This window comes from Scyliorhinus canicula, chromosome 14 (genome assembly GCF_902713615.1).
Source record: "Scyliorhinus canicula chromosome 14, sScyCan1.1, whole genome shotgun sequence".
Lineage (NCBI taxonomy): Eukaryota > Metazoa > Chordata > Chondrichthyes > Carcharhiniformes > Scyliorhinidae > Scyliorhinus > Scyliorhinus canicula.
This window is the reverse complement of record NC_052159.1, coordinates 60,395,237-60,408,473: the sequence shown is the minus strand read 5'-3', so window position 1 is coordinate 60,408,473 and position 13,237 is coordinate 60,395,237. Positions and strand designations below refer to the sequence as shown.

The following is a 13,237-nucleotide window of genomic DNA, read 5'->3' as shown; positions in this document are numbered from 1 at the left end:
TTCAGATCAGTCACACCAGATCACAATTCCTCCTGCCAAAGCTCTGCTGCAGCCTAAACTTGAAACCAACTTGAAGATGCTTGAAGGACTTAGGGGCAGCACGGTAGCATGGTGGTTAGCATAAATGCTTCACAGCTCCAGGGTCCCAGGTTCGATTCCCGGCTGGGTCACTGTCTGTGCGGAGTCTGCACGTCCTCCCCGTGTGTGCGTGGGTTTCCTCCGGGTGCTCCAGTTTCCTCCCACAGTCCAAAGATGTGCGGGTTAGGTGGATTGGCCATGGTAAATTGCCCGTAGTGTCCTAAAAAGTAAGGTTAAGGGGGGGGGGGGGGGGTTGTTGGGTTACGGGTATAGGGTGGATACGTGGGTTTGAGTAGGGTGATCATGGCTCGGCACAACATCGAGGGCCGAAGGGCCTGTTCTGTGCTGTACTGTTCTATGTTCTATGTATGCCCTCCTGCAACATAGATTGTAAAGCAAAATGCAATATGATCAAGATGTTCATGGACATGGTCCTCTAACACCAGCTGAAATGGTCAGGATTCAGACTTCATGACAAGTTGGCAGTGGCAAACAGTAATGCTCTGCAAACGAACAGTTACGTGGTAGCCTCAGACAGTGCCCATAATATATGCAGAACCAGCACACATAACACGGCACTTCAGTCATCCGGCCTATGGCACCAGTCCCCATGCACTAGCAGACATGCAGATTCCTACGGAGGTCTGCGTGGTGAATCCTGCACCTGACTAAGATAGATGAAATGTCCTTGTTGCTAACAGTGAGGATACTGGCCAAAGAGAGACTTCAACACCACCAGCAGGTGTAATCACATGCTCAGGGTGCTTGAGCAGGCCAAACACAACATTCCAAGACTTTATTATCACTTAACCTAGAACTGACTTGATATGCCATCAATAAGCACACGACAAGTGATGAATGTAACTGAGGCTTTAATACACTAAACAGCTGGCCTCCTGGCCTCTGGTCCCGAATTGGGGCGGAGGCGGAGACTAGCCACCTATATACATGAGCCCGAGGGGAGGAGCCACAAGCGGAGCCAGGGGACAAGCCAACACAATGCAACACAGTGGTTTACCACATGACTTTTGAATGTAAGTTTTTTTTCCAACAAAAAAGGGAGGAGCGGGAGACAGGTTGGGCCATGCACCAGTTGCTGCACTGCTGCCTAATCCATGTCTCAGTATAAATACACGTAGTTATGCATTCAGTTTGTTCCGTTGTATGTTAAATAATGATCTGTACATAGTTTCCTATTGCCCACACACGCCCTTTACATCTCACACCACCGGCTGTCCCAACTGAATGAGGAAGAAGTAGGCCGAGTGATGAGGCGTGGTGACAGCGTGGGAATTATCCCCGGGAGTGCGGGCAGAACGCAACTCTTATATATAGTTGTTGAGCTTAGGAGTAAGCTACCTTTGTTGGAAGTCCTTGATGTCTGTAATTTAAGGAACTCACAACATACAACAAAATGAACAAAGCAAAAATGTAGAACTGGATTTGTGTCCTCTTGATCACTCTTGGTGGTTTAAAATTAAGTAGTGTTCGAATGGGTCTGCAATTTGTGTCACATTCTCATTGCCCTGATGTTGGGATCTCTAACATTTGTGCCAGTTCAGACTTGGGGCATTACAAAAGTGTTATTCACGTCATAGAAACAGATACACGAGCTTGTTTGAGCGCTGACGCGGACTCCTCCAGACAGGACTACAACCCCCAGGATGCCCCAGGGACATGCGCACCATTACGGTCCTCGGCAGCTCGAGGCCCCACCTTCCATCATCGCCGGCCGCCATTGGACAGCGAAGCTGCAGGCTTATGATTGGTGCTTGTTTTGAGCGAGCCTGCTCAAGGTGAAGGTGGTCACTGGTTGCATGCAATGGCGGCTACTCGGTTCGCTTATCTGGCCAGCCGGCGAGCTCAGAGAGGGGACGGTGTGGCACGGCGGCTGCTGGTGAGGAATCCGGTTCTTTGAGAGGTTGTGGCGGTGAGGTGATCTGTAGAGGTCGATAGGGGGCGGGGGCTCAGTCAGACTCCCGTTGATGTGAATTCAGTTGCCTTGGATAGACCGGGCGGTCTGTCATTATAGTTTGTGCAATCTGGACCGGAGAGTAACTGGTGCAAACCCATCTGAACATGTTCCACAATGACAATCATATGCCCGAGGTGAGAGTCACTCGTAGTGAATGAGACTTGCCTACTCCCCCCTCCACAAGTTGGTAAATAGTGGACTTAAAAAAAAATAAACTGCAAGCTTTAAAATCTATCGGTCGGCATAGTGTTTCAGGAGTTCAGTTTCGGGTGAGGATCTTCAATCAGAACCACTGAAACTAATATGTGTAAAAAAAAAGGTTATCTCTCGCCACTCCCCACCCTATCCCGATTTTTGGAAGAACCAAGGCTGTCAATGTAGAGAAACGTAGAACAATCAATAATCCATCAGTTGCTTCAAGATTTGTTTAGATCGCCTCTCACTGAGCAGTGTGTGCAAAGGGGAAAAACCAGATTAAGAGTTAAACATTTTAAATTTATGTGACAGCATATTACAGGTGGAGGCATGGCAGCACAGTGGGTAGCACTGTTGCTTCACAGCTCCGGGGTCCCAGGTTCGATTCTTGGCTTGGGTCACTGTCTGTGCAGAGTCTGCACATTCACCCCGTGTCTGCGTGGGTTTCCTCCGGGTGCTCCGGTTTCCTCCCACAGTCCAAGACATGCAGGTTAGGTGGATTGGCCATGTCCAAAAATAAATTATGTGGGGTTATGGGGTTAGAGTGGAGGTGTGGGCTTAAGTAGGGTACTCTTTCCAAGTGCCAGTGCAGACTCGATGGGCCGAATGATCTCCTTCTGCACGGTAAATTCTATAATTCTATGACAGGCGATTGGCTAATTTAGTTTTCTTTTAGAATATGTTTCTCAAAGCAGTGCATCGGATGCAGGTGTATGTATATGTATACTGGGATTTACATGGGGGGAAATATCCGAAAAGGGAAAAATAAATCTTACTGTTCTGACTGCGCATGATAACCAACCAAAAGAACTTCATGGAAGGTAAATAACAACTTGTCCCCAAATGTTTGCTTTTCTACCAAAGCCAGTTCCTGTTAGCTAAACAAACCGGTTAAGGCTTATCGTTTTGTGCGTTTTCTTCATTTCATGTTATATTACATTAATAGAGATTCTCTGGCTTCTTGGAGCTGGTGTACCATTCGCTGTTGGCGGGATTCTCTTTTCCTCCTGCTGCCAATAGGATTTCCCATTGATGCTGCCACACGTTGCCTGGAAACCTGTGGGCAGGGGTGTGCAGCTGATGGGACCAGGGAATCCTGCCACCAGCGAACGCTGGAGAATTCTGGCCAAAACTCATCATGAATTAGGTAAGTGGTGCTTTAATCTATTTTTTCCTGGAATGTTTATAGCTTTCCACTATAATTCCTGGTAGGTGGACCTAGTAGGTGTAGTCTGTTCCCCAAGGATGAACAACAGTTATGAAGGTTCCTAATCAATCTTTCTAAGTACATCTTCATGAGTGCTGCAGGCTTCAAGGCATCTCATTAAACAATCATAGAACATAGAGCATACAGTGCAGAAGGAGGCCATTCGGCCCATCGAGTCTACACCGACCCACCTGAGCCCTCATTTCCACCCCATCCCCATAACCCAATAACCCCTCCTAAGCTTTCTGGACACTAACGGCAATTTAGCATGGCCAATCCACCTAACCTGCACGTCTTTGGACTGTGGGAGTAAACCGGAGCACCCGGAGGAAACCCACGCAGACACGGGGAGAACGTGCAGACTTTGCACAGACAGTGATCCAGCAGGGAATCATTACTCATATGTGAATGTCACCAGACTCTTCAACTGTGAGACACCACATTTATTTTTTCCAATTAAGGCGCAATTTAGCGTGGCCAATCCACCTACACTGCACATCTTTGGGTTGTGGGGATGAGACCCAAGCAGACATGAGGCGAATGTGCAAACTCCACACGGACAATGACCCAGGGTCGGGATCAAACCTGTGTCCTCGATGCTATGAGGCAGCAGTGCTAATCACTGTGCCACCATGCTGCCCTGTGAGACAACCACATTTAAGCATAATCCTGTATGATATTTAGATACTTCCGGGTTTCTAATAGAGGTTGGTGGATAGTGATCAAAAAACGGAAATAAGATGTTTTCCTTCCCTGCCCAGATGTATGGACACTAATTAGCACAGCTAATTCAGAATTGAATTATTCTGGAGTTCTTGATATGGCCGATTGGTCAAGGTCACTGAACTGGTATAACAAAAACCCTAGAGTCCCAGACTCGAATCCCAACATGGTAGATGGTAAATCGTCTTGCAGCAGGCATGTGTCGTATATAAGATTCAAATACATGCTGCAGTTATCAAGGGAACTTGGATATGTTTCAAGATCTGTTATTGTTTTTAGACATGGAGTAGTGTACATCTTTTTTTAACATCAGATTTTTGACTTTCATAACATTATCTTGACATGTATATGAAGTTTCTGACAATCATTATAAATGTAAGGGTTGGGTTCATATCTGGAACAAAGGTCATATTATTTCATAATGGTGGATCATTGAGTTCACATATCTTTGACCAACGATGGTGCAATAATGACTGCAGAATTGAACAAATAGCTGGTGATTACTCAGGGAGAAATGTTTATCTTTCAATGTGCCAAATAAGTGATTTTTATTTAAAGTTGAATTTTTATTACATTTTTACTATTTTGGGATTTTATTTCATTTCTTTGCCATTTCTCTCTCATTCCAAAGTTGCGAGTATCTTACTACTATATATTTTCCCATGTGTGAAGACAAATTAATCTTTAGCACCAAATATTTTTTTGTGAATTTGTATGTATCTATACTCGTGTTAATTTTCTTTAAAATTCTATTTTTAAAATGAAAGGTCAACAGTTATTACTTAATAATAATAACCGTTTATTGTCACAAGTATGAAGTTACTCTGAAAAGCCCCGCGTCGCCACATTTCAGTGCCTGTTTGGGTAAGCTGGTACGGGAATTGAGCCCGCGCTGCTGGCCTTGTTCTGCATCACAAACCAGCTATCTAGCCCACTGAGCTAAACCAGCCCTTCTGACACCACAACCCACATGACTGCTGATAAAATATCTTTTTTTTTTTTTTTTTTTTAAATTTTTTTTATTGGAATTTTTTGCAGAAAATATAACAAAAAGTATAGCAAAAAGCAGTAATATGCAACTAACAGCCCCATAACACCCACAATTCCCCCCATACCGTAACATCACATGTATCACATTCCCCCACCCCCCCCCCCAAACAAGAGAACTTAACCATAAATTAAAATTAGATAAATCAAATTTAAATAAAATAAGCTAACATAATCAACGCCCCCCCCCCCCCCCCCCCCCCCCCCCCCCCCCCCCCCCCCCCCCCCCCGCCCCCCCCCCCCCCCCCGGGTTGCTGCTGCTACTGTCCCAGTACCCTATCGTTGAGCCAGAAAGTCGAGGAAAGGTTGCCACCGTTTAAAGAACCCTTGCACCGATCCTCTCAGGGCGAATTTAACCTTCTCAAGCTTAATAAAACCCGCCATGTCATTGATCCAGGTCTCCACGCTTGGGGGCCTCGCGTCCTTCCACTGTAGCAAAATCCTTCGCCGGGCTACTAGGGACGCAAAGGCCAGCACACCGGCCTCTTTCGCCTCCTGCACTCCCGGCTCTACCCCAACCCCAAAGATCGCGAGTCCCCATCCTGGCTTGACCCTGGATCCCACCACCCTTGACACCGTCCTCGCCACCCCCTTCCAGAACTCCTCCAATGCCGGGCATGCCCAGAACATATGGGCATGGTTCGCTGGACTCCCCGAGCACCTGGCACACCTATCTTCACCCCCAAAGAACCTATTCATCCTCGTCCCAGTCATGTGGGCCCTATGCAGCACCTTGAATTGGATGAGGCTAAGCCGCGCACACGAGGAGGAAGAATTTACCCTCTCCAGGGCATCAGCCCATGTCCCGTCTTCGATCTGTTCCCCCAGTTCCCCCTCCCACTTCGTTTTCAGCTCCTCTACTGACGCCTCTTCCTTCTCCTGCATAAGCTTGTAGATATCGGATATCTTCCCCTCCCCGACCCAGACCCCCGAGAGCACCCTGTCACTCACCCCCTTCGCGGGGAGCGCAGGGAATCCCTCCACCTGCCGTCTAGCAAATGCCTTTACCTGCAGATATCTAAACATGTTTCCCGGCGGGAGCCCAAATTTCTCTTCCAACTCCCCTGCTGATAAAATATCTTAATGACTTAATTCGATTTTGGCCGCAGACTACAACAGTTGGTTTAATTTGAAGAGTTAAAAACATGTTTAGGAGTGATTGCTGTCAGTCTTTTTTTGAGGCTTCAGTAGAAACTTATTTAGTAGTGATATCGGAATGAATGAAACAAGCTTCATTTTTAATTTGGTTTTAAAATCTTCCCCCGTACTCAAGGTTAAGCTAACAATAGTTATTACTGCCAGAGGTAGTCTTAATGTAGAAATAATGCATTCTTTTGCAATTCGGACTTTGAGATACAGTCAACAAATAGACTGAATAACACCAAAGAGCTGGCCTTTGACTCTCTTTGCCAATCAAAATAGAAAATAAAATTCATGCTAATATATAGTAAGTCCTAAGACTAAAATAAGCTTTGCTTTTATTGGCTAAATGTATGTTATTTGGACGTGCAATACCCGTTGTAATGTGCTTTGTCATTATAATCTTAGTTTTCTTTAATACAATGTGTTTTATCTCAGCTTTCAAGTTGGAAGCATAGAGAATATTCATCTGGACCCACATTACATGTAAGTAGAATGCATTTAATACGTTTTTGCAAATTTACTGCAATCTGCGTGGAGTATTATGGATTAGGATATATATTTTTCAATTTTAGAATACCCAATTATTTTTTGTTCCAATTAATGGGCAATTTAGTTTGGCCAATTCACCTAACCTACACATATTTGTGTTGTGGGTGTGAAAACCACGCAGACACGGGGAGATTGTGCAAACTCCACACAGACAGTGACCCAGGACTGGAATAGAACCTGGGTCCTCAGTGCCTTGAGGCAGCAGTTCTAACCACCGCGCCACCGTGCTGCCCATCTGGATTAGGATATTTTACCAGAAATGTGCACAGTATTCTGTGACAATTACAAAATGACTATATTTAAAATTAAACCTGTACAACTGACATCCCCAAAACTCAGTCACGTGTTGACGGTCCCAAATAACTTGTTTATGATGGATACAAGCTGCACCTTGAAATCACAGACACTTTGGATTGCGTTCATTGCACTAAATCTGTTCGCAAATGAAAACATGACACATTGGTAAATGCGAGGAGGGGGGGTGGGAAAGAATTACACATCTCTTACCCAGCATCAATTGAGACAGAGAGAGACCAGTCCATCTCTGAAATTGAATGATTGCTTGAGCCCCTTCCAGGCATCTGCCACTATGGTTGTTAGATAAAGGACTCCTCATTCCACAAAAGCTAAGAATACAGCTCACTCCACCACATGGTTCCCAACCCTCCAAGAAACGAGATTTCCTATCCTGTGCGCTGTCTCCAGATGAATTGTTTAAATTTATTGAAATAGGACACCCACATGACAAATGGGCAGTATGTGACTAATTGTTATCTTGGTGGCAAGAGTCAGAACAATTCATGCCACATTAATTTTAAGCTGGATTGCTTTTCTGCCTTTTCCATGGAGCTCATAATTGGTACTGCTTGGTGTTGACACTCCGAGCCACAACTTGGTACGGAAGGGGAAAATCAAATTACTGAGGGCTGATGGTTGTGGGGAAGGGGGAACGAAAAACTGGGGAATGAATGTTTGTCAGTTGGGTGCAGTGTTGGAGGGGTGAAGAGGTGAGGAATGGGGTCTTGGTAGGCATGTAGGTAGAGATGGAGGTTGGATAATGGAAGCTTGTGGGATTGGTGAATGGGGTTGGGCAGGGAAAAGAGAGAGGTTTGGGAATGGGGAAGGAGATGAGGGACATAGGGGAATGGGGACTTGGTGGGAGTAGAGAGAATGGGGGTTTTGGGAGGAAGAACAACAAGATTTGGGGAAGGGGGCTTCGGAAGGACAAGAGGTGCACTGGGGAAGGGGCTTTGGGGATGTGTGGGGAAAGGAAATGGGCATTGTGGGAGCTGTAGAAGTGAAGATTTTTTTGTGTTCATTGGAACATTAATTCCTTCAAGTTGCCTATACCTTATTTCCCTTGAGAGGGTGGTGGGTGAATTGAATTGCTGCAGTCCATCTGTTGTAGGTACACCCACAGTGCTGTTGGGAAGGGATTTTGATGCAACATGAAAGAACATATGGAATGACATAGTTCCAAGTCAGAATAGTGCGTGACTTGGAGGGGAACTTGTAGTTGGTGGTGCATCAAAGGGCCTTGTTCCTCTGGGTAGTAGAGGTCATGGGTTGGAAGGTGATGTCGAAGGAGCTTTGCTGAGTTGCTGGAGCGCATCTTGTGGAGGTTACATGCTGCTGCCACTGTGTGCCGGTGATGAAGAGAGTGAATGTTTAAAGTTGTGGAGGGTGTGCCAACCTGTGCCTTTTAGATTGAGAAGAGGCTTTGGGGAATTAAGAGGTGAGTTACTTGCAGAAAAGTTCCCAGCCTCTGATCTGTTCTTGGCAGCCACAGAATTTATATGGCTGGTCCAGTTGAGTTTCTGCTTAATAGTAACTGTTTAACATCCAGAGAGATGATTCGGTTCTCTCTTGTTGGAGATAGAAGTTGTCTGGCAATTGTCTGGTGTGAGTGTCAGTCCAACCCTGAATCTTGTCCAGATCATGCTGCAAGCCGGCAGGTTGCTTCATTATCTAAGGTGTTGATAATGTCACTGAACATTGTGCAATTGTCACGAAAGTCCCTGTTTCTGACTTTAATGGAGGGCAGGTCATTGAAGCAGCTGAAGATGGTGAGGCCTAGGACACTACCCTGAGGAACTCCTGCAGTGATGTCCTGGGTCTGAGATAATTGGATTAATACCCTTGAGAGAAGGAAATCTATCATCCTTCCCCGCTCTGGCTGACATGTGACTCCAGAACCACTAGAACAGAGTTAATCCTTAACTGTTCTCGAGGGCAATTAGGGATGGGCATTAAATGCCAGCGACACCAACATCCCGTGATTTAAAAATACAGACATTTTTCTGTGTCCTTCATGTCATTCGATATCAAATGCCACCTTGATGTTGAGGGCAGTCACTCTCACCTGACCTGTAGAAATTAGCTCTCTTGTCCATGTTTAAATCTAGACTGTAATGAGGTCTAGAGCTGAGTGGTCCTGAACAAGTCACTGCTGACTTGGAAGGTGCCACTGACAGTGCTATCATCACTTTGCTGATGTTTGAAAGTCAACACCACTCCTCTACATAGTTGGATAGATGTCAGTGTTGTACGTGTACTAAAACAGTTGGCTAGAGACCAATTATATACCCATTTTACATGTTTTATTAAAGTCTTGGAATTCTTTCCAGTTCATATCTGTGTTGACTACCTCTCCCTGCCTACCACCCAGTTATGTTTTTTATTCCAAACTCTTAACTTGTTATAATGTGTGAACAACAGTGGTCCCAGCTCTGATTTTTGTGGGATCACACATTCCGCCACCTGTGTAAGAAATTGGGGTCTTGAATAAACATGTATTTCTGCATAATGTAGAATGTTCATAGGAGTTGCTGAACAGCATAAATTTTCTCTCTGGAGTGAGGATTTCTAAACACTTCGACCTATAAACAGTCTTCAGGCTACTATGTTGACATTCCTAAGCTGTTAGGGTTGCGTCTTGTGCACCCCTTATCTATGCAAGTATTTAGAAAGCACCAGGACATGACCCGCAACATGATGTAAACTAAAAAATTGACATTGAGCAGGCTGACAACAGGGAGGGTGGTAACCACTCTTGACAGTTTGGATATCTGTCTTGTATCCATTGGTCAGAATAGTTTGGGTAGATGATTGACACTGAACAAACTACCAAACCTCAGAAAAAGTTTATATTAACAATTTTCAGGCACGGGTGATATACTGTCACGGGTTGTTTACTGCTGATTGCTGGGGAGGTTGCTGTAGTCATTGGCAGCCGCTTTCTCAGGATGGTGAGGTCAATACACACTGCCAACTGTTTGTCCACTGTCTGGAACCAGTAAACCACTCTCACTGATCATATACCTTTTCTGGCTAATTAGTTAATGTATCATATTCAAACTACTATTTCTTAACTTGTAACTAGTCAACTGCCTATTTGGATAACTGTGGTCCCCGATCCCCTGGAAAGCCTGTACCTACCGTTCTGAATCGGCACCCTAGACCCAACTCTGCTGTTTTGAAGCTATCTATTTGTCCAGTCTGCTACTTGTCTCCTGACTGTGCACGCTCTGATTTATTAGTTATGTCACACCTTATCCAAAGCCTTTCGGATGTCTAGAAAAATTACATCTGCTGTATTCTGCTTATCCACTGTAAGTTGCCAATATTAGTATACGATAAAACAAAAGCATTTTCTAAGGTAAAGAATGTCTTAGGTCTATCTTATTTAAAATTTCAGTTACAGTTGAACATCTATATTAATACCAGAATTTAATATGTTTAAACCATAGGAAGTGGTCATTGCAAGTGCAGCCAGAACTCCTATTGGTTCATTTAAGGGATGTCTTTCCTCATTAACAGCCACTCAGCTTGGTTCAATTTCAATAAGAGCGGCCATTGAAAGAGCAGGTATGAGTCTATGTTCTGTTCTTTGATTTAAAAATCTCTTCCTCAGCTTTAATTCATTTTTTTCTGTGAAATAAAGCCAGATAAAACTGAAACTACATTAATAGAAGCAAATGGTAAGATAAATTGGAGATCTTCATGATGCTGGACTGAAGAAATCATGTCATGGAAGAAAAGTAACCATTAAATCTAATTTGTGAATTAGCTTAAATTCATTTACGCATTAAATTCCTTAATGCGTAGATCGCTACATAGTGCAGTGATTGTAGACTCAGCTGAAGCATTTTACAAAATATTTAACTTTTTGTTCATGTAAAAAGGTAGAGGATATTGACACGGTCTCAGGATATGAGGAAAAGGGAGCTGGTGAGCTGAATACCATTTTCCCCATTGCCCAGGGGCAGCACGGTAGCATGGTGGTTAGCATAAATGCTTCACAGCTCCAGGGTCCCAGGTTCGATTCCCGGCTGGGTCACTGTCTGTGCGGAGTCTGCACGTCCTCCCCGTGTGTGCGTGGGTTTCCTCCGGGTGCTCCGGTTTCCTCCCACAGTCCAAAGATGTGCGGGTTAGGTGGATTCGCCATGCTAAATTGCCCGTAGTGTCCTAAAAAGTAAGGTTAAAGGGGGGGTTGTTGGGTTACGGGTATAGGCTGGATACGTGGGTTTGAGTAGGGTGATCATTGCTCGGCACAACATCGAGGGCCAAAGGGCCTGTTCTGTGCTGTACTGTTCTATGTTCTATGTTCTAATTCCTTCAGTTCTTCACCCGCCACCAAGACGTGTTTATGATGTCTGGTGGTGACCTTGATTATATTACAAGTTATAACAAAATCCCCAAATGTGCTGAATAATTTGCAGTTTGATTTACAAATGAGTATTAGCATGTGCTTCATGGTGCAAAATTGTAGAAATGTGAGAGTTTGCAAAAACCTCATTACCTGTTTCGGCTTAAATATCCATAGTAAGGTTCAAGCGAGAGACATTCATAAACGCCATTTGATGCTAAGAAGTTTAATTAGAAAAGGGTACTGTACAGATTCGGGTTTCAAACCACAAGTGGACAAAATCAGTATCAAGGTTACATTGGAAGAAACCTTCACCTAATTTCCGATACATTTTTATTTATGCGTTTATAATATTACATTGCAGTCATGTAAGCTCTATCATTTCAGTATCAAGTGGTTTTTCCAGTGTTAGTACTGTGCAACGTGAATGTTTATAGATACTTTGGTTTTAAAAATGCAATTTTCCAAGCCTGTTACCTTTTTAAAGGTGGGGAGGTGCCTAAAGCAATGCATTTTCTCCAGTATATTAACACTGTTTTTTAAGATACAAAGTACTTGAGAGCAGTTTGAAATCATCAATCTCATGCTATTTTCTTACCTCATAAAGCACATGGCTTCCACCTGACATTTCTCCATTGGCATAGCTGAGCAAAATATCATGGGATGTATCTGTACCCCTCTTATGCAATATGTTTGCACTATCGCCTATTACATTACAACAATGGTGATTAATCCATATTTCTGTAGACCAAATGATATGATCATTTATTCTGTTAAATCTGAGACATAGCTGTGCTTATTTTCTACAAGTGTGTAAATTAATTGAATACTTGTATGCAGCAGAATTTATGTATATTGGTTTAATTAACAGGAATTCCTCCAGAAGAAGTGAAAGAAGTATACATGGGCAATGTTTTACAGGCTGGAGAAGGACAAGCCCCTGCTAGACAATCTGCCCTTGGTGCAGGTAATATACTGCCGGTCTATATGGCACAGAACTTTGGGTTGGGTCATAATTAAAACTCTGACCATAGTTGTCTTAGTTCAGTGTCAAGAAAAATAGTTACTCTAAATGTTCTCGATGATGTTTGATAATTAGAAAACATTTCTCTTGGTTTAGGCTTGCCAGTCTCCACACCTGCAACAACAGTCAACAAGGTCTGTGCCTCTGGAATGAAATCAGTCATGTTGGCAGCACAAAGTCTTATGTGTGGACATCAGGTACTTTTGTTTAATGCATTGGTAAAGATGTGACTTTTTTTCTGATTGATCTAAAATTTAGTTTTCGTGGTAGTGTATTCTGATCTTGTTTGAAGCTTGCTCTCAATTAACTTGTTTTCAAGTCAGGAAGCTTGCAAATTGCAGTCTACTGAGACATGACTGCAGGAAAAAACAGGACTCAAATTAAACGTTACAGGGTATATTTAAACAAGATAAAGGGGGAAAATGGGAGGTAGATTAGCTATGTGTATTACATCTAGCATAATTGCAGTAATCCATATTAAAGATCAGTCATAGAATCATAGATGGGGATAGTGGGATCTTTTTCAGGATGGCAGCTGGTGACTAGTGGTGTGCCGGGTCTGTGCTGGGACCCCAACTTTTTACAATATACATTAATGATCTGGAAGAAGGAACTGAAGGCACTGTTGCTAATTTTGCAGATGATACA

General features: G+C 43.7%; 1 protein-coding gene across 1 annotated transcript in view; it reads left to right on the top strand.

Annotated features, from left to right (window-relative positions):
* The first annotated feature begins 1,793 nt into the window (after nucleotides 1-1,793).
* Nucleotides 1,794-13,237, top strand: part of acat1 (acetyl-CoA acetyltransferase 1) — a 45,587-nt gene continuing 34,143 nt past the window's right edge. Inside the window, exons 1-5 of the mRNA XM_038818029.1 lie at nucleotides 1,794-1,975; nucleotides 6,804-6,851; nucleotides 10,667-10,784; nucleotides 12,437-12,532; nucleotides 12,686-12,786. Coding sequence (XP_038673957.1) covers nucleotides 1,901-1,975; nucleotides 6,804-6,851; nucleotides 10,667-10,784; nucleotides 12,437-12,532; nucleotides 12,686-12,786 — 438 coding nt within the window. The 5' untranslated portion in view covers nucleotides 1,794-1,900. The remainder of the gene's footprint in view (nucleotides 1,976-6,803; nucleotides 6,852-10,666; nucleotides 10,785-12,436; nucleotides 12,533-12,685; nucleotides 12,787-13,237) is intronic.